This window comes from Gopherus flavomarginatus, chromosome 12 (genome assembly GCF_025201925.1).
Source record: "Gopherus flavomarginatus isolate rGopFla2 chromosome 12, rGopFla2.mat.asm, whole genome shotgun sequence".
NCBI classification, from domain to species: Eukaryota; Metazoa; Chordata; order Testudines; family Testudinidae; genus Gopherus; species Gopherus flavomarginatus.
Genome location: NC_066628.1, coordinates 15,382,649 through 15,404,811, shown reverse-complemented (window position 1 = coordinate 15,404,811; position 22,163 = coordinate 15,382,649). Strand labels below are relative to the sequence as shown.

Sequence of the window (22,163 nt, the reverse complement as noted above, 5' to 3'; positions counted from 1 at the left end):
GACTGTTACTTATCACCTCATTATCTTCTAGGTGTTTGCAAATGTATTGCTTAATTATTTACTCCATTATCTTGCTGGGTACAGAAGTTAAGCTGACTGGTCTGTAATTCCATTTTTATAGATGGGCATTATATTTGCCCTTTTCCATTCTGGAATGTCTCCCATCTTCCATGACTTTTCAGTGGGGTGGTGAGTGGTGATCGAGTGTTACTAGCCTGGATCACACATGACAGATTGTTTCTAGACTCTGAGTTCAGGGAAAGCATCTTCCCCCCACAACCTTAGTGCCTTTCTTGCTCCTCTATTATCATCCCACATTTTTTATGGAGTGAGAAGGCTCATTCCCCAGTTAGGGTTGCACATCAGCCTGGTTCTGCCTCTTCCTAAGACCCACCGTCCTAAGAGCTGTATTTTATTACTGCTACATAGCTAATGTCGGGAAACAGAAAAGGGATTGTCATTTCCTCCCTACATCACCATCACAGGAACTAAAGGAGAATTTACACCACTTCATAATTTATGGCATAAACTGATCTCTTGTGCGGGAGTGAAAATTGTTCTTTTTCCTAGGGGGCATTGAAATGCTGCATATACCAGAATATATTGTTAGAATTAATGGAAATAAATCTAACAGAAGGTCGGTGCCTAAGAACTCTAGACCGCATTGAAAATTCTCAGTCCAAGATTTGAGTTGTTTGATTTTGACTCCTAAGACATAGCATGATTCTGGTCATTGCCAGAAATTAAATACAGGATTCAAGCATTATTTTTAAGCTCTAAGATGTCACTAAAGGGATATAATGATAGATAAAGAAACGGTCTTATCCATTATATCTGTATTCGGCTACCAGAGATATGGGCTGTTATAGCAGTGATTGCTCAGATCATGGCAGAGGCTGGTCTACATGGATACAAACGTTCTGTTCTCAGATTGAGACTTCTGGCACTTTGCTCTGAACACTACATTTAGGTTTAAAATTTCAGCCTGTAATCTGGACGAAAGGGGAGTCTCTGAATAGTTATGAAAGTAATTGAAACTTTACTAAAATGAAACTTGACTAACTTTTAACTCTATGTTCTTCCAGTTCAATTGCACAGAGCGTGTTATTGTTCCTGGACTCAAACCATGGCAGACAGAGACTGGGGAAACCAAACGGCCATCACAGAATTCATCATTCTGGGATTCGGGGGTCTCCCTGACCTGCAAATTCTTCTCTTCCTGATGTTCCAAGTGATCTACATGGCAACTGTGGCTGGAAACACCCTCATAATGGTGTTCATTGTGGCTGACCAGCACCTTCAAACCCCCATGTACTTCTTCCTGGGCAACTTGTCCTGCCTGGAGACCTGCTACACCTCAACCATCCTGCCCAGGTTGCTGGCCAGTCTCCTGACTGGGGACAGAACCATCTCAGTCAGTGGCTGCTTCACACAACAGTATTTCTTTGGTTCTCTGGCATGTGCAGAATGCTATCTCCTAGCAGCAATGTCTTATGATCGATATTTAGCGATATGTAAACCCCTGCACTATTCAACTCTTATGAATAGCAGGGTTTGCCTCCAGTTGGCTGCTGGGTCATGGTTAAATGGTTGTTTGGCTACTGCCATCTTTGTCTTATTTCTATCACAGTTAATATTCTGTGGCCCAAATGAAATTGACCATTTCTATTGTGATGTCATCCCACTGATGGAACTCTCCTGCAGTGACACTCACCTGGTCATATTGCTGGCTTTCATAATAGCCTCCATATTCACCTTGCCTCCATTCCTACTAACCTTGACATCCTATGTGTGCATCATCGCCACCATCTTGAGAATCCCTTCCACCACCGGAAAACAAAAGGCCTTTTCCACCTGCTCCTCTCACCTCATTGTGGTGACAATTTTCTATGGATCCATAATGATTGTGTACCTGCTACCAAAACATGGTATACTCAGAGACCTAAACAAAGTGATCTCTCTTTGCTACATGGTCCTGACTCCCCTGGTAAACCCCCTCATCTACAGCCTGAGAAACAGAGAGGTCAGGGAAGCTTTGTTCAAAACAGTCAGTAAATATGTGGCTTTCACCAAAACATGCAGAGACTCTTAGACAATAACTTAGCCTGAGGTTTTCAAAGCTGCCTGGGTGATTTAAGCAATCAGCCCCCATTAAAATTAAGTTGAAAACTCCCATTGAGAATCTCAGCACTAATGTGAAAAAGAAAAGGAGATGATCTGCATGGAGTTACTGAGACAGTCTTTATGGTCCCCCACTGTGTGCATGTAACACATCTTCCAGGAAAGTGAGGATGTTGACAGCTCTGCCACTCTCTCATGTTCAGCACTAATACACACAGTATAATGGTATTTTTCTCCAGGGTGTTGGCTAAATGTTCACCCTCTGTGAGGAGTGTGTTCAGCTTCTGAAACCACATAGAGCTGACATTGTGTAAGGCACAAAATCCACTAACAATGAAAGTAAATCCCTGGGTATATCCCCTGTTCATTGTTTCTCTATGTAAAATAATAAAGTTTGGTAATCAAATTCAGACAGTCTAATGCAAACAAAACACCATGGGTGACATCATCATATTTGTTGCTACTGCTCGTTTCTTATGTCCCTAAGGATACAACGCAGAATCCAGCCAGAGCTCATGTCACTGTTGTCCATGTAAGTGGAAGAACCAGGGAGGGAGATGGCCATAACCGTGGTGCCATCGTGGAATTTTTAACTGGTACCAGGTGGAGTGGAGACCAATTTTTAACCAATATTTTATATCCATAAAAAAGCCATTTTTGAGCAAAATAAATGTTTGGACATTAAAAATAGTAACTCCTGGGGCAGCATAGGTGGGGATGTTTCGTGGGAATTCTACCACCCCTGAAATTGTGCTATTTGCCATCATAGCCCTCTGCAAACTGTTATCAGTTGGTATGATTGCCTGCTCTCTCCGTATGCTGTCCCAGGCCTGGGCAGACAGACGTTCAGCAGACCTCGATAGTACTACCCAGCAAGAAAGACCACAGGCATGGTTTGGTGACAAAGGCACTCAGCCAGGTTTATTGCCCTCAAGGCAGAGTTCTAGCATCCTGGTTCTGTGGTTACAGATACACTAACACGCTAGTGCCCAGTGCCAAGGAGCAGCTCAGTCAGCTATGGGAATTTCTGCTGTCCCCTGGGCCACACAAAGGGTTAAATTGAGGTACCCCAACATTTATAGACTGAGATAAACAACTTACGTCCCACCTCACGTGTTTCATGACATCTGCTTGTTACCTCCCCTTGTACCTTGCTGCAGATGTCTCAGGCCGAACATCCCTTCTGTCAAACCCTCTTATCTGGTGTTAGGTCAGAATGTGCCTGGGCTAATCTCCTGGAGTGTGTTCACACACATACCCAGTGTCTGTTGCTTCTTAGGAGTGCCTGTGTGTTAGCAATGTTAGTAATACCTTTGCCTAGGTCATTTATTGGACAGTGAACTTGTAAGCATCTGCTGTAATACATGGCCTGACTTTGGTTCACGGCATGGCCAGTGACAACACAAAAAGCTCCCTCCTAGAATTCCCTACTGTTTGTGCACTGAGCATGCTCACCCAGACTGAGCAGGTGCAGTAACATCCGCTGTTGCAGCTGCCCTCACTCCACCCTTACATGGAGGCAGATTTTTCTGCCTGGTCTTTGGAGGTACACCTCTACCCCAATATAACGCGACCCAATATAACACGAATTCTGATATAATGCAGTAAAGCAGTGCTCTGTGTGGGCGGGGTGGAGAGGGCAGGGATTCACACTCTGGCAGATCAAAGGATGGATCCAGCAGGAGGGAGCGGCGGAGGGGAGGTTTGGCACCAGGCATCTGTGTGGGACACAGGGCTGTCTACTTCCTGCGGGAAGTGGAATGATGTGGCCCCAGCCTGCTCCATTCCCCTGGCTCCCAGGCTTGAGGGGAGGAGAGAACTACCCCCCTTGCACTTGCCGGTGGCGCGCCTGGGAGCCAGGGTTGTGGACAAGGCTGGGGCTGTGTCACTCCACTTCCGACAGGAAGTGGCCAGCCCTCATCCCCTATGGATGCCTGGGGCGGGGCTCCACACAATGCCCCCACAGAGGCCTGGGGCCAGCCCCCCCCGATGGAGGCCTGGGGCCCCACACAGCCCCCCAGTAATAACTAGGGTTGGCCCTGGCCGGGTGGGGGCTCAAGGTGGAAGTTTCACCTGGGGTGCGAAATATCCTTGCACCAGCCCTGAGTGTGGACAGACCGCAGCGCTTTCCCTACTCAGCTGTATGAAGGCGGGTTTAACTGACAGCGCTGAACAGCAGCAAGCCTTAGCGCTGAACAGCATCCATACTCTTAATGTCATCTGCAAACTTGCTGAGGGTGCAATCCCTCCCATCATCCAGATCATCCATTTTGTCAGATATTTATAGTAAAAGTCAGGGACGGGTCACAGGCAATAAAATATTGTCACAATGTGGAGGCATTGTGCAGCTGTTGAGCCAGTTCTGGGGCCCCCACCACTGTTGGGGGCTTGGAGGTCCAGGGTCTCCCTCCACCCATGTCTGGCAGGTCCTCCCTGCCCTCATCCCACAGTGTCAAGGAGCTCTGCAGTCTGACTCACAAAGGCCTCATCCTCCAGCCTCTGCTTGAACCAAAGCTGATCAGAAGAAAGACTTACAAAAAGCAATGAAAAGGCAGTGAGAGACACACCTAAGCCCCTCCAGGCAAGGATGATATAATTAAGGAAACTCCCCAGCCTCATTTGCTTCAAAGATGGGAAAGGGAGGCATCTCTATTAGCATACAGAAAGGAGAACAGAGATTCCAAGGAAAGAACCACACGGAACGATGAGATCAGGAAAGCAGGGAAGCATTGCATGATAGGAATTCTCTGCTCCAGACGGAAATTAACCCATGCTTGCACACACCCAGCTCAGAAAATATCAGATCAATTCTAGTAATAAATCCTCTGCTGATATACAAAATACTGAAATGACCCAATTGCATTAGAAGCCCCCTCAAAGGAACACCGCCCCATAGCCAGAAATGATCAGTTCTTAATGTGTAGCCTGGACCAAACAACTTTGTTATACTCCCTTAAATCATTGGTTTACCCATAAACAAATCTAGTGTTCATTATTATTTCCCTACAAAAACCCCTTACCACCGCCCAAGTACATTTTCTGATGCCTGGATCCAAACTCTGCATCAGTTCCTGTCATAAACAGATAGTTAAGGGTTAATGTCCCTTTTATCTGTAAAGGGTTAAGAAGCTCAGTAAACCTGGCTGACACCTGACCAGAGGACCAATTGGGGGACAAGATACTTTCAAATCTCGGTGGAGGAAAGTCTTTATTTGTGCTGTTTGTGTTGTTCTTTGTTCGCTCTTGGGGCTAAGAGGGGCCAGACGTGCAACAAGGTCTTTCTCCAATCTTTCTGAAACATTCTCTCATGTTCAAAATAGTAAGTACTAGCTAGAAAAGGCGGAGTAGTCTTATGTTTGTTTTCCTAACTTGTGAATGTGTATTTTGCTGGAAGATTTTTTACCTCTGTTTGCTGTAACTTGTATCTTAGGCTAAAGGAGAGGGAGTCACTCTAGTCTATATAAGCTGAAGACCCTGTAAACATTTTCCATCCTGGTTTTACAGAGATAATTTTTACTTTTTCTTTCTTTAATTAAAAGTTTTCTTTTTTAAGAACCTGACTGATTTTTTTCCTTGTTTAAGAACCAAGGGGATTGGGTCTAAACTCACCAGGGGACTGGTGGGGAGGAAAGCAGGTGGGGGGAAGATTAATTCCTCTCTGTTTTAAGATCCAAGGAGTTTAGATCAGTGTAGCCTTTCAGGGAAACCCAGGGAGGGGAAAGTCTTGGAGGGGGAAGGAGGGGAAATGGTTTATTTCTCCTTGTTTTAAGAACCAAGGGGTTTGGGTCCTGGGTCCCCCAGGGAAGGTTTTGGGGTGACAGGAAGTGTACCAGACACTGGAATTTCTGGTTGGTGGCAGCACTATCAGATCTAAGCTAGGAATTAAGCTTAGAAGGGTACATGCAGGTGCCCACTTTTTGGATGCTACAGTTCAAAGTGGGAAAAATACCTTGACATTTCCATTGGCACTTCATCTTTCTGACTGATTCTGCTGTGGTCTCTCTTCCTGTCTCGAGCACTCCGGACCCCTACTTCTTGTGAAATCTTCTCCATTACCGAATGTTGCACAGGACGTCCCTCCATGAAGGCATAAAGAGTTTGAATAACACCAAAAAAATCAAAGACAGTTCTGTTTTGTTTACTTGAAGTGCAGGCATCTACTAGGATGAGGTTCAAACAATGTGCATAGCACTGTACCTAGAGTGTTTCACTGTTTCTTTCTTTACATTTCATTTCAACTCCTGCAGGACATCCAGACATAGTAGATGTTCCATCAAAACAGACAGACATCACTGATGACCAGTCAATTTTAAGAATGCCAAGGACGTCATCTAACTGGTCAAAAATAGACTGTTGGCCTTGTGCTAGGCCGCAGCCTGGGGCTTTCCAGGCTGGAGTTCCCCAGCCCTGCTGCACTCAGGTACCTTGTCTCTAGCTCCCGGCAGCCAGGCCCATCTCCCTCTACAGGCAGAGGGACACTGGCACTTCAGGCTTCCCTGGCCTTCTTAGAAGGCCCTGTTGCCCAGTTTGGGGCATGGCCCCAGCTGCAGCCACTTCCCCCAATCAGCCAGCTTTTTACCTTGCCCAGGCCCAGCCCTCTGCAGGGCTCTTCCAACCCCTTTCAGGCTGGAGCGGGTGGTCACGCTGCTACACATGGACAAACACCAGCTTACATTTTTGGGAGATATCTGTCCAAGCTGATGGCCAGTTATAGTGTACTTGCACTGCCCCTTCATTAGTATTCAAGAGATGCTGCCATCTAATGGGCATGTTTGAAACTAGCTGCCCATATTCCACGCTTACAACATGCTGCCGCCTAGTGGCCATTTTACAGTATAACTTTCCTATTATCATATTGCCTACTGAAATCTTGGTCACTGGTCAGTATTTCTGACACCCCCCTCTCATTTCCTCTACTCTGCTGCCATCTAGTTTAGATTTCCCAGAATGGCAGCCTGTTGCTCTCCTTTCCTCTATGGTTTCTTCTTGCTATAGCTGACTCCCATGTCAGCTGGTAGCCATTATTTAGTATAATTAATAGCCCATAACTCACTCCATGACATCTGCTACTAGCCACAGTTCATTACGCAGCACAGAGGTCCTCTTCTCTTCAGTGCTCTCTGCTCAACACTTATACACCATTATACAGCTTCACCTCCCTGAGTGGTCTTCATTATACAGCTTCACCTCTTCTGTTGGTCATTTGGCAACATAATGTCTTCTTCCTTGCCTTTCCACTTTGGCTGGTGTCCACTGGGTCAGTGTTGTCTGTTTAAGTGGAGGGATCAGGGACGGAAGTGGCTATAACCATGGTCACATTATGGAGTTTTTAGCTGGGTATCAGGCAGAGTGAACACAAAATATTAACCAGTTTTTTTATATCCATAAAAAAACCTCATGATGACTGTTTGATAGACCTGACCCTAGGAACAGCTGCAGTTACACTGGCAAAACCCTCAACTGGGTCAAAAAAACAGCCAATCTTGGTCAGATCAATGGTCCATCTAGCCCAGTATCCTGTCTTTCAATAGTAGCCGGTGCCATAGGCTAGGGATACTATCCCTACCCATCCTGGCTAACACCCATTCATGGACCTAATCTCCATTAAACTATCCTTGAGTCTGGGCAGTTCCTGTGCCCCTGGCTTGTGAGTCTACCTCTTTGTTTGCCCAACCTCCCCTCCTCCAAGTGATCCTGGAGCTATTGCTTTACTGGAGCTGGTCACTGCTGGGCATAGCCAAGATAAGAGCTATGAAACTTCCTGGTGACGTGTCCAAGGCTCACTGCTGGACCTAGCGGATTGCATCTGGCCTCTGTGAGTGCAATGGGGTGGTTGGTTTGCGTAGGTGAGAGAGAGGGCTTGAGGCACTGGGCCTGATGTAAGACCTGAGACCTGAACCATAGTCAGCAAAGTCCAGTCATGCTGTGAACCAAAGTCAGGCCATGTATTACAGCAGATACTTACAAGTTCACTGTCTGATTCATGATCTTGGCAAAGGTATTACTAGCATTGCCAACACACAGGCACTCCCAAGAAGCAGCAGACACTGGCTATGTGTGTGAACACACTCCAGGAGATTAGTATAATTATTCAGAACATATTGTTAACCATCATTAGTATGGTATGAAAAGTATAGGTGGTTGGAATACAGCCCCTCAAAGGATGGAATATTTTGCTTTTACTGACGTTTCTTCTCCTCTAATGATGCAGCAAACAAAGGTCATACTGATCCCGCATTTATTGATAAGGGATTCAGAAACTGGCATAGGGCTAACAAATGTTTTAAAAACCATCAGCTGTGAAAATCTCATGTGTTGAGCTGTTCTTCATGGTCAAGTTTTAATGTAGGGAAACCTATTGATGTATTGTTGGATGAGTACAAGCAGGCTAATCTGTCTATACAAGAAGAAAAATGGCACCATAACGTAAGTGTAGTGGAGCGACTGATTGACATTTTTCTCTGTTTGGCGAAAGGCGGGAGACCATTCAGGGGTCACAATGAATAAGCTGACAGTTTTGAGAAAGGTTTATTTCTAAATCTTCTCAATATTCTCCAAAAATAAGATCCCATAATGGCAAAGCATGTGCAACAACCTCCTCAAAACGCTGCCTATCTAAGTAATTGCATCCAACAACAACACAACATTGTGCAACAAAAGACTGTGTCTTCACTAAATGGAATCATGGTCTCAATAATTGCCGAAGACACTACTGACTGTGGACACCATAAACAAATGTCCGTTGTGGTGCGCTATTTTGACAATGAAAAATATAGTCCAGTTGAACATTTTGTGTCTATTCAGAGACTATTAACAGTTGATGCTCAGTCTATTTTTGACCAGTTAAATGACATCCTTAGCATTCTTAAAATTGACTGGTCATCAGTGATGTCTGTCTGTTTTGATCGAGCGTGTACTATGTCTGGATGTACTGTGGGAGTTCAAATGAAATGTAAAGAAAGAAATAGTGAAATACTCTATGTACACTGCTATTCACATTGTTTGAACCTCATCCTAGTAGGTGCATGCACTTCAAGTAAACAAAACAGAACTGTCTTTGAATTTTTTGGTGTTATTCAGACTCTTTATGCTTTCATGGAGGGGAGTCCTGTGCAACATGCAGCAATGGAGAAGATTTCACAAGAAGTAGGATCCCAGTTGAAGACTTTGAAGTCACTGTCAAACACAAGATGGACATGCAGAGCAGCAGCAGTGGCTGCTGTAAAACAAAACTACTCCTTCATTTTACAAGCTTTACAAGAGATTATCGAAACAACTTGCCTTGCTGAAGCTATAATAAAAGCCAGGGGCCTTATCCATGAACTAAACTCATTCAAGTTCATCTTTGCCCTTCACATGATACACCCTATTCTCCAGATGGTGGTAAAAGTGAGTAAGGCTCTTCAAACTCCAGAGCTCCAACACTCCCTTCCTGCAATGACAACTTAGTTACTGCAATGAGAGGGCTGAAAAGCTTGCGTAACTCTTTGGCTGCGATGAGAAGTGGCCCAGAATATTTTCTATCTATTTTCAATGACAGTATGAAAATGTGTGTAAGGAATTATATATTGATTCCCCTAGTTAAGAAGCGAAAAATGTCCACTCATATTGATGATGTGTTTGAGTCCTAGTGTCACTTTGATACAAAAGAGGAGCTGGAGAGAATAACTCCATTTTACCCATTCCTAGACTCAATGATTACCAGCATTGACCAGCGATTTGAAGAGGAGACTTGTAATATTGTGACTGCAATGGGAAAACCGTCGAGCTTAGACATTGGCAAGGATGATATAAGAATCATTGCCAAGAAATGTAAAGTGTCCTTGGATGAGTTGGAAGATGAAGTAGGGTTGCTTCGGCGTTATGATGGATCTGTTCCTAAAGGTAGCACTATGAACACCACCAGAGAGTGGCTTGATTGGCTAAAGGAATCAGATCGGTCTTCCATGTTCCAGGCTTTTTACAAATCTGTTCAATGCTTTGCAGTCTTGCCTGTTACAAGCTGTTCATGTGAAAGAGGCTTTTTGAAACTAGAACATGTAAAAAAACAAACTACGAAGTACAGTGTCCCAACAGTGCCTCCACTCACTCATGATTTTGTACACTGAACAAGAATTGGCTTTGTCAGTTAATTACAATGATGTGATTTAAGAATTTAAGTCCATAACACCTGGTGAGTGACGTCTCATTCTCTAGGACTGGAAAAAGAAGAAACCTTAATCTATTTTGGTCAATTTGGTTTAGCTCATTATCTGGTTAAAGATCACGAAAATTGACTGTATCTTTGTATACACCTGGTTATCACTACAGCAAAAATTTAGTATTTTGTGTCTCATTTTTTAAGTTTATATTTTTAAGTAAAGTTTAGTTGTTAATTAAAAAAAAAGCTTAGTTAAGTTTTAGTTTCTTTAGTTTATTTGATGAATAAAAATAATGTCCTTTATGATTGAATATTCAATAAATGTTCGCCTTTAAAAAAATAAATAAAAATTCCCTGGGTACACATCCTAATGAAATGTGCTGCACATGCCTATGGTCAGGAAACTATACAGATAGAGAGAGAGGTCTCATCACTCTGTGAAGCTTGAATCTCAGGGTTCCCAGGTGGTGTTGGTTGTGTGGGTTCCAGAGTGCTGGAGACAGGTAGAGAGACTGCTGCACAATCAGTCAGAAAGATGAAGTTCCAATGGAACTGATGCAGAGTTTAGATCCAGGCATCAGAACATTTACTTGGGAGGTAAGTGGTTTTTGTAGGGAAATAATAATGAACACTAGATTTGTTTATGGGTAAACCGATGATTTAAGGTAATATAACAAAGTTGTTTGGTCCAGGCTACACAATAAGAACTGATCCTTCATGGGTGCTCCTAATGCAATTAGGTCGTTTCAGTATTTTGGATATCAATACAGGATTTATTTAGTCCTGTGCTTAGGACGAAAGGATCCCATGCACTGCTACAGGCTGGGCACCAACTGGCTAAGTGACAGTTCTGCATAAGACTGAGGGGAAAAGAAACTGAGGAAAGTTGGCAGTTTTTCAAAGGGACACTATTAAGGGCCCAAAAGCAAGTTATTCCGATGGTTAGGAAAGATAGAAAATGTGGCAAAAGACCACCTTGGCTTAACCACAAGATCTTGCGTGACCTACAAAATAAAAAGGCGTCATATAAAAAATGGAAACTGAGGTCAGACTAGATGATCAGATTGGTCCCTTCTGACCTATGAGTCCATGAGTCTATGAGTCTATGAAACTAGGTCAGATTACAAAGGATGAATATAGGCAAATAACACAGGAATGCAGAGGCAAGATTAGAAAAGCAAAGGCACAAAATGAGCTTAAACTAGCTATGGGAATAAAGGGAAACAAGAAGACTTTTTATCAATACATTAGAAGCAAGAGGAAGACCAAGGACAGGGTAGGCCCACTGCTCAATGAGGAAGGGGAAACAGTAACGGGAGACTTGGAAATGGCAGAGATGCTTAATGACTTCTTTGTTTCGGTCTTCACTGAGAAGTCTGAAGGAATGTCTAGTATAGTGAATGCTTACGGGAAGAGGGTGGGTTTAGAAGAGAAAATAAAAAAGAGCAAGAAAAAATCACTTAGAAAAGTTAGATGCCGGCAAGTCACCAGGGCCTAATGAAATGCATCCTAGAATACTCAAGGAGTTAATAGAGGAGGTATCTGAGCCTCTAGCTATTATCTTTGGGAAATCATGGGAGACGGGGGAGATTCCAGAAGACTGGAAGGGGGCAAATATAGTGCCCATCTATAAAAAGGGAAATAAAAACAACCCAGGAAACCACAGACCAGTTAGTTTAACTTCTGTGCCAGGGAAGATAATGGAGCAGATAATCAAAGAAATCATCTGCAAACACTTGAAAGGTGGTAAGGTGATAGGTAATAGCCAGCATGGATTTGTAAAGAACAAATCATGTCAAACTAATCTGATAGCGTTCTTTGATAGGATAACGAGCCTTGTGGATAAGGGAGAAGCGGTGGATGTGATATACCTAGACTTTAGTAAGGCATTTGATACAGTCTCACATAATATTCTTATAAATAAACTAGGAAAGTACAATTTAGACAGGGCTACTATAAGGTGGGTGCATAACTGGCTGGATAACCGTACTCAGAGAGTAGTTGTTAATGGTTCCCATTCCTGCTGGAAAGGTATAACAAGTGGGGTTCCGCAGGGGTCTGTTTTGGGACCGGTTCTGTTCAATATCTTCATCAACGATTTAGATGTTGGCATAGAAAGTATGCTTATTAAGTTTGCGGAGGAAACCAAACTGGGAGGGATTGCAACTGCTTTGGAGGACAGGGTCAAAATTCAAAACGATCTGGACAAATTGGAGAAATGGTCTGAGGTAAACAGGATGAAGTTCAATAAAGATAAATGCAAAGTGCTCTACCTAGGAAGGAACAATCAGTTTCACACATACAGAATGGGAAGAGACTGTCTAGGAAGGAGTATGGCAGAAAGAGATCTAGGGGTCATAGTAGACCACAAGCTTAATATGAGTCAACAGTGTGATACTGTTGCAAAAAAAGCAAACGTGATTCTGGGATGCATTAACAGGTGTGTTGTAAACAAGACATGAGAAGTCATTCTTCCGCTTTACTCTGCGCTGGTTAGGCCTCAACTGGAGTACTGTGTCCAGTTCTGGGCACCGCATTTCAAGAAAGATGTGGAGAAATTTGAGAGGGTCCAGAGAAGAGCAACAAGAATGATTAAAGGTCTTGAGAACATGACCTATGAAGGAAGGCTGAAGGAATTGGGTTTGTTTAGTTTGGAAAAGAGAAGACTGAGAGGGGACATGATAGCAGTTTTCAGGTATCTAAAAGGGTGTCATCAGGAGGAGGGAGAAAACTTGTTCACCTTAGCCTCCAATGATAGAACAAGAAGCAATGGGCTTAAACTGCCGCAAGGGAGATTTAGGTTGGACATTAGGAAAAAGTTCCTAACTGTCAAGGTAGTTAAACACTGGAATAGGTTGCCTAGGGAAGTTGTGGAATCTCCATCTCTGGAGATATTTAAGAGTAGGTTAGATAAATATCTATTAGGGATGGTCTAGACAGTATTTGGTCCTGCCATGAGGGCAGGGGACTGGACTCGATGACCTCTCGAGGTCCCTTCCAGTCCTAGAGCCTATGAGTCTGAGTCTATAAAGGACCTGGGGATTATGGTGGATGAGAAGCTGGATATGAGTCAGCAGTGTGCTCTTCTTGCCAAGAAGACTAACGGCATATTGGGCTGCTTTAGTAGGAGCATTGCCAGCAGATCAAGGAAAGTGATTATTCCCCTCTATTTAGCACTGGTGAGGACACATCTGAAGTATTGCATCCAGTTTCAGGCCCCTCATTACAGAAAGGATGTGGACAAATTGGAGAGAGTTAGTTCAGCAAAGGGCAGTACAAATAATTAGGGTGCAGGGGCACATGACCTCTGAGGAGATGCTGCGGGAACTGGGCTTATTTAGTCTGCAGGAGAGAAGAGTGTGAGGAGGGGTCGACAGCAGCCTTCAACTACCTGAAGGAGGGTTCCAAAGAGAATGAAGCTTGGCTGTTCTCAGTGGTCGTAGATGACAGAACATGGAGCAATGGTTGAATATTAGGAAACACTATTTCACTAGGAGGGTGGTGAAGCACTGGAATGGGTTACTTAGGTTGGTGGTGGAATCTCCACCCTTAGAGGTTTTTAAGGCCCAGCTTGACAAAGCCCTGACTGGAATGATTTAGTTGGCGTTGGTCCTGCTTTGAGCAGGGGGTTGAACTAGATGACTTCCTGTTGTCTCTTCTAACCCTAAACTTCTATGATTCTGTGAAACCTTAGCCTTACTCAGAAATATTGCTATGGAAACTTAAGAAAGTTGTAAGAGACAACAGCCTGAAACCCAGTAACACTGATTTGTTGTTCTGTGACTGCAGAGGTGTTAACAGGGCATTGAACATGAAATGATCTTTAACAATATGTTGTGACTACTTGCACTAAAGAAATCCATTCCACCTTGGTTTAGAGAGAGACCTCTGATTGACCAATAAGAATCTGGTATTGCAGGTTATAGAATCACAGAATATCAGGGTTGGAAGGGACCTCAGGAGATCATCTAGTCCAACCCCTGCTCAAAGCAGGACAAATCCCCAGACAGTTTTTTGGGTTTTTTTCCCCCAGGTCTCCATAGTGCAATCTATATTTGCCTCTCCATTGTTAGTGCAGCGTTTATTTTGCTGAGTTTTGCACACATATGCAGAAATGTGGAGTTGTGCATCCAAACGTTCTGCAGCCACTGATCATCAGTCCAGACCTTCATTGTTGCAGAAGATTTTTGCCCTTGGGAAAGATGTAAGATGACACAATATAATACACTTACTGAATATTTGTGAATCAACTTCTACACACAAGCAGTGATGTGTAAACGTGGGACACTAATGGCTGGATCACAAGCAAGATAAATGCAGCAAAATGCAATCCTCATTGGTGGATCAAATGCAAAGGAATTCCTGAAAACAGGACAGGAAATGAGTCTGGAAGTCACATGACCCAACAAAATAAACTTGTGCTATAAAAAGAAAAAGAATAAAAGGTAGAATTAAAAACTCCAAATTACAAATCAAAGTACAAAAACCATACAAAGTGCTATAATAGAAACACAGATGGAATTCTCAAAACTAATTACAACTACTTACCTAAAAATTTTTTGATGAGCATTAGCTATTCAATTAAAAAACAAACAGTACAATGACATGCATTGCACAGTGATAATACAGATAAATGACAAAGTATTCAGAGTAATAAGCATAATATAAAAAAAATTTTAAAGGAGCAAAACTATTATTAAAATGGATTACAAGGAAGAGAGCAGGTAATCACAGCAGCAGATACGACAAATTTGTGAACTGTTATGAGACTTCATGTAGACATATAATGATAAGACTCTTTTAAATACTCAAAATGTGTGATGCAGAGTTTGAGGGAATGTAGGTAAAATATTTCACTGCATCAAGTCTCCTGTAGCAGTAAAGTAGCACCAAGGGCAGCAAGTTTGTATATTTTTTGGTAACATCCAGAAGAGGTCCAAGAGAGTTTTGCTGTGGGAGGGGATTTGAAGTGCAGGCTCTGCGAGGAAGTTTGAGTGAGGGGTGCAGGCTCTGACCTGGGGCAGAGGACTGGGGTGCAGGAGGGGGTGCAGACGTGTGGGTCTAGGAGACAGTTTTGCGCCTCAGCACATTATATAAGAGAAAGGAGCTGCAATGACTTCATATAGACACAGAAACTGATAGAAAACTCTCTTAAATACTCAAAATGTGTGAGGCAGAGTTTGAGGGAGGGAGTGTATGTACAATATTTCACAGCATTCAGTCTCCTGCCTGTAACAGTAAAGTAGCACCTCAGCACTTATATAAGATAGAGAGAAGGTATGGTGTCTAAGCATTGACAGTCTAGGAATTGGGATGCCTGTGCCTTTAAGAACACAGCCCTAGGAATCTGCCCTCTTCTCCAGCACTGGCATGCAGTATCCTGTGAGGAGAACTAAAAAAGCCTATGTCCCGCCCCCCATATTTCCAAGCACAGCAGGTGGCTCATCCTGTGGGGTAACTCTTAGCCCCTCTCCCCATCCCCAGGTGCAGGTTTTGTCCCTGCACAGAATCTGGCAGCATCTCCAGTCATGGACTCCCACCCCTCGTCCCGATTTTTCCCCTCCAGCCCCTCTTCTGCTGCTACTTACAGTAGCTTGATACCCCCGCCAGTAAATTTCTGCCCCTTGCTCAGACCCTGATCCCTCCCCCCAGTGTGATTTGCCCCCTTTGCCCCTTTTTAATACCTCAAAAGCCCAGGCAGCAAAGTCTGACTCCAAGAAAGGGCAGAGTGAGGGCAGCTGCAACAGCATATGTTACTGCACCTGCTCAGTTCGGGTGAGTATGCTCAGTAGGGAATTCTGAGAGGAGCTTTTTGTGTTGTCACCGGCTGTCATGGCATAATTCCCCACTCTGAACCTTAGCATCCAAAAGATGAGGTACCAGCGTGAATTCCTCTGAGCTTAATTACCAGCTTAGAACCTGTAGCACTGCCACCAACCAGGAATTCCAGTGCCTGGTACACTCTGGTCCCCCCAAGACCTTGCCCGGGGAACCCCAAGACCCAGACCCAGAGCTCTATGAAGCACAAAAGCTTGTCCCATCCACCAACAGAAGTTGGTCCAATAAAAAATGTTACCTCACCTTCTTTGTCTCTCTCAAAATCTTGCAGGATGGAAAACCCATTTCCCACCCAGCTGCTCTCTTCAAGTGTTCTTCCTTGCTCGGTACTTGGTTATGCAGGAGGACTGGAGATGCAGGTGGAAACTCTGGTTGAGTTTAGAAGGGGGTTTGAGCAGATGATGGAGCACAGACATGAGGGGGCTGAAGGGATAAGCTCAGACGTGCAGATGGAAGCAGGACCAAAGAATTCAGAGGAGAGACTGCTGGGGGAGGAAAGTGGACGGTGGAAGCATGTGACTAAGAACCAGGCAGAGGAAAGGATGGGCCAGTGAAGGAGAAATAGAGCTCAGGAATGGGTTTGCGGAGTTGGAAAATGAAGAAGGGACACAGCAGGTGGTTGCTGAAGGAGAGAGGGCAAGGAAAAAGAGAAGAGCTGATAGTCCTACAAGAGGAGGGGAGGAGTCAATGGAGGCAACACCAAATATAAGCCCCAGGAGGATTGCAAGGGTGAATAGGAATCGAGAGGACTTGCAGCCAGTGGGTGCAGGGGATAGACCAGAGAATCACACTGTCACCAGGAAAAGGCAGGTCTACGAGATTGGAGACTCCTTACTGAGAAGAATAGACAGGCCTGTAGCTAGAACTGATCGGGACAACAGAAGGGTGTGCTGTCTGCCGGGTGCTAAGATACAGGATGTGGACCTGAGGCTGAAAAGGATCCTAGCGGGAGCGGGAAGGAATCCGTTGATTGTCCTTCATGTGGGAACGAATGATATGGCTAGATACTCTCTGGAATGTATCAAGGGAGACTATGCCAGACTGTTGAAGACGCTTAAGGAAATCGAGGCTCAGGAGATCTTCAGTGGGATTCTGCCGGTTCCTAGAGAAGGGCAACAAATGTGTAACAAGATTATGGCGATCAACAGATGGCTCAGGCAGTGGTGCTATAAGGAGGGCTTTGGGATGTTCGGCCATTGGGAAGCATTTACAGACAGAAGGCTGTTCTCTCGGGATGGACTTCACCTGAGTAAGGAGGGAAATAGACTTCTAGGATGGAGGCTCACCGAACTGATTAAGAGAGCTTTAAACTAGGAATTTGGGGGAGATGGTTGGGAGATGTCCAGGAGATCTCCACACCGGAATTTAACCTTGAGAGGGAAGTAAACAAAGTAAGAGGGGATACAGCCGTGGACAAAAGAATTGGCATAAGGAGGAAGGGTAGTGTAGATAGCAGACTAACAGGTGATGCTGATGGTAGAATGTCTGTGCCTAACCGGGTAAAGAATGTCAGTTAAGCCAAAAAGCAAAAATTAAGATGTCTGTACACTAATGTGAGGAGCCTAGGGAACAAAATGGAGGAACTAGAGCTACTGGTGCAGGAAGTGAAACCGGATATTATAAGGCTAACAGAAACATAGTGGAATAGTAATCATGACTGGAGTACAGGTATTGAAGGCTATGTGCTGTTTAGGAAAGACAGAAATAAAGGCAAAGGTGGTGGAGTAGCATTGTACATCAATGAGGCGGTTAACTGTAAAGAAATAAGAAGTGATGGAATGGACAAGACAGAGTCTGTCTGGGCAAAAATCACACTGGGAAAGAAAGCTACTAGAGCCTCACCTGAGATAGTGCTTGGGGTGTGCTACAGACCGCCGGGATCTGATTTCGATATGGATAGAGACTTCTTTAATGTTTTTAATGAAGTAAACACTAATGGGAAATGTGTGATCATGGGAGACTTAAACTTCCCAGATATAGACTGGAGGACAAGTGCTAGCAAGAATAATAGGGCTCAGATTTTTCTAGATGTGATAGCAGATGGATTTCTTCATCAAGTAGTTGAAGAACCAACAATAGGGGATGCCATTTTAGATTTGGTTTTGGTGAGTAGTGAGGACCTCATAGAAGAAATGGTTGTAGGGGACAACCTTGGTTCGAGTGATCATGAGCTAATTGAGTTCAAACTAGATGGAAGGATAAACAAAAATAGATCTGGGACTAGGGTTTGTGACTCCTCGAGGGCTAACTTTAAAGAATTAAGGAAATTAGTTAGGGAAGTGGATTGGACTGAAGAACTTGTGGATCTAAATGCAGAGGAGGCCTGGAATTACTTTAAGTCACAGCTGCAGAAACTATCGGAAGCCTGCATCCCAAGAAAGAGGAAAAAAACCATAGGCAAGAGTTGATTAAGAGGTGATTAAGAAAAAGCAGAAAGCCTACAAGGAGTGGAAGAAGGGTGGGATTAGCAAGGAAAGCTACCTTAGTGAGGTCAGAACATGTAGGGATAAAGTGAGGAAGGCTAAGAGCCAGGTAGAGTTGGACCTTGCAAAGGGAATTAAAACCAATAGTAAAAGATTCTATAGCCATATAAATAAGAAGAAAACAAAGAAAGAAGAAGTGGGACCGCTAAACACTGAGGATGGAAAGGAGGTTAAGGATAACCTAGGCATGGCCCAATATCTAAATACGTACTTTGCCTCAGTCTTTAATAAGGCTAATGAGGAGCTTAGGGATAATGGAAGGATGACAAATGGGAATGAGGATATGGAGGTGGATATTACCACGTCTGAGGTAGAAGCCAAACTTGAACAGCTCAATGAGACAAAATCAGAGGACCCAGGCAATCTTCATCCAAGAATATTAAAGGAACTGGCACATGAAATTGCAAGCTCGTTAGCGAGAATTTTTAATGAATTGGTAAACTCAGGGGTTGTACCGTACGACTGGAGAATTGCTAATGTAGTTCCTATCTTTAAGAAAGGGAAAAAAGTGATCCGAGTAACTATAGGCCTGTTAGTTTGACATCTGTAGTATGTAAGGTGTTGGAAAAAATTTTGAAGGAGAAAGTAGTAAAGGACAGTGAGGTCAATGGTAATTGGAACAAATTACAACATGGTTTTACTAAAGGTAGATCATGCCAAACCAACCTGATCTCCTTCTTTGAGAAGGTGACAGATTATTTAGACAAAGGAAATGCAGTAGACCTAATTTACCTCGATTTCAGTAAGGCATTTGACATGTTCCACATGGGGAATTATTAGTTAAATTGGAAAAGATGGGGATCAATATGAAAATTGAAAGGTGGATAAGGAGCTGGTTAAAGGGGAGACTACAATGGGTAGTGCTGAAGGGTGAACTGTCAGGCTGGAAGGAGATTACTAGTGGAGTTCCTCAAGGATCGGTTTTGGGACCAATCTTATTTAACCTTTTTATTACTGACCTTGGCACAAAAAGTGAGAATGTGCTAATAAAGTTTGTGGATGACACAAAACTGGAGGGGTATTGCTAACATGGAGAAGGACTGGGATATCATACAGGAAGATCTGGATGACCTTGTAAACTGGAGTAATAGTAATAGGATGAAATTTAATAGTGAAAAGTGGAAGGTCACGCACTTAGGGATTAATAATAAGAATTTTAGATATACATTGGGGATGCATCAGTTGGAAGCAACAGAGGAGGAGAAGGACCTTGGAGTATTGGTTGATCGCAGGATGACTATGAGCCGCCAATGTGATATGGCCGTTAAAAAAGCTAATGCGGTTTTAGGATGCATCAGGCGAGGTATTTCCAGCAAAGATAAGGAGGTATTAGTACCGTTATATAAGGCACTGGGGAGACCTCACCTGCAATACTGTGTGCAGTTCTGGTCTCCCATGTTTAAGAAGGATGAATTCAAACTGGAGCAGGTTCAGAGACGGGCTACTAGGATGATCCGAGGAATGGAAAACCTGTCATATGAAAGGAGACTCAAAGAGCTTGGCTTGTTTAGTCTAGGCAAAAGAAGGCTGAGGGGGGATATGCTTGCTCTTTATAAATATATCAGAGGGATTAATTAGGGAGGGAGAGGAATTATTTAAACTTAGTACCAATGTAGACACAAGAACAAATGGGTATAAACTGGACACTAGTAAGTTTAGACTTGAAATTAGACGAAAGTTTCTAACCATTAGAGGAGTGAAGTTCTGGAACAGCCTTCCAAGGGGAGTAGTGGGGGCAAAAGACATATCTGGCTTTAAGACTAAGCTTGATAAGCTTATGGAAGGGATGGTATGATGGGATAGCTTAATTTTGGCAATTGATCTTAGATTATCAGCAGATAAGTATGCCAAGTGGTCGGTGATGGGATGTTTGATGGGATGGGATCTGAGTTACTGCAAAGAATTCTTTCCTGCTGGCTGGTGAGTCTTGCCCACATGCTCAGGGTTTAGCTGATCGCCATATTTGGGGTAGGGAAGGAATTTTCCTCCAGGACAGATTGGCAGAGGCCCTGGAGGTTTTTCGCCTTCCCCTGCAGCGTGGGGCGTGGGTCACTTGCTGGTGGATTCTCTGCTGCTTGAGGTCTTCAAACCACAATTTGAGGACTTCAATAACTTGGACATAGGTTAGGGGTTTGTTATAGAAGTGGATGGGTAGAGTTCTATGGCCTGCTTTGTGCAGGAGGTCAGACTAGATGATCACATTGGTCCCTTCTGACCTTAAAGTCTATGAGTCTATCGTTACCCCGTAGATCTAGGTAACAATGCAACTTAGCTTTAGATCTCAGAGTGATTTATCAAGCCAGGTCAGTACACCAGACCCTCACTTGAACACGGGATTGGAATCAGTGTGCGGTAGCGCATTAATGCGGGGCCCGCATTACCATGACTCCCAATGAGAGTAATTAAACTTTGGAGCCATGGACTCGACCGCGTTCAAAGCGAATTCGCACTATATAGGCACATGTTCTAGTAAGGGTCTGCTGTGTTATCATCCTCATTTTTCAGATTGTACAGACAGGGGAAGTGACTGGCCAGAGGTCACATAGCAGCTCTGAGGAATATAACCTGGGTGTCATGAGTCCCGGTCCCTCAGGGTATGGCTATGTAGGGATAAAAACCCTGTGGCATGGCTGCAGCAGGCCAGGTTCAGCTGACTTGGGGTTGCAGAGCTTGGGCAGTAGGGCTAAAGATTGCTGTGTAGGATCCCAGAGCTCAGACTCCAGCCTGGGTCTGAATGTCTGCACAGCAATTTTTCAGCCCCAGAGCCCAAGCCCCATGAGGTTGAGTCAGCTGACCCAGGTCAGCCATAGATTTTTTAACCCTGTGAAGACAGACCTTATTATTGTTGCTCCCTCTGGTCATGTAGCAGTTGTGACACTGACAAGCTCAGGTCAGAGCAATAGGCCAATTCATTTGTGTGTTGTTAGGGCTTCCCCTACCCAATCTTGGTTCTTGTCACGCAAGCAGAGAGCAGATAGCCAGAATCCAAAATGCAGGCATTGCGATGTTTATTGGGGTTAACAAGCAAGCATAATCACAGCTTTTTACACCAGTAGAGCTTCCTCTCCCTCCTTCTTTGTAGTGGGCTTAAATATACCTGTAACATATGCCCCTGGTACCACCCTTGCAATGTACTGTCCTATTCCATTTTGGAGAGTCTTGAATCTGGGGGCTTCAGTACCATCTCATTTGTACCACATGGGAAGGGAAGGGAGTGAGGTTATGCACCGGTCAGGGTTACCTTTTTCATTGGTTTTCAATTATCGTTATAACTCCCCCACAGCCTTCTGGCCCTTCCCAACTGGTTACTTGACCTTGTCTTGAGAGGGAGTCAGACAGCCATCAGTTATACACCGTATATCAAAATCCCACCATATCCAGCAAAACTGAACTCTTATTTCTTATTTTTTCTCTTTGCACTAAAAAACCCCATCTGGCTATAGGCAAAAGCAACACACAAATTTTTTGTTTGTTTGTTTGTTTGTTTTTTCCTCATTTACATATGTTGATACAGGTATAAGACACAAACAATTATATTTTAAATACCTCAAAATTCAATTGGGCAAACAAAACCCAAAATT

At 43.8% G+C, this 22,163-nt stretch overlaps 2 protein-coding genes across 2 annotated transcripts in view; one reads left to right on the top strand and one right to left on the bottom strand.

The window, feature by feature from the left end:
* The window catches only part of LOC127032870 (translation initiation factor IF-2-like), a 322,179-nt gene that overhangs the window by 137,435 nt on the left and 162,581 nt on the right, over positions 1-22,163 (bottom strand). The window lies entirely within an intron of this gene.
* Positions 1,041-2,092, top strand: LOC127032825 (olfactory receptor 6N1-like). Its single transcript, XM_050920433.1, has one exon. It carries the CDS (start codon positions 1,127-1,129, stop codon positions 2,090-2,092), a length of 966 nt encoding a protein of 321 aa, XP_050776390.1. The 5' UTR covers positions 1,041-1,126.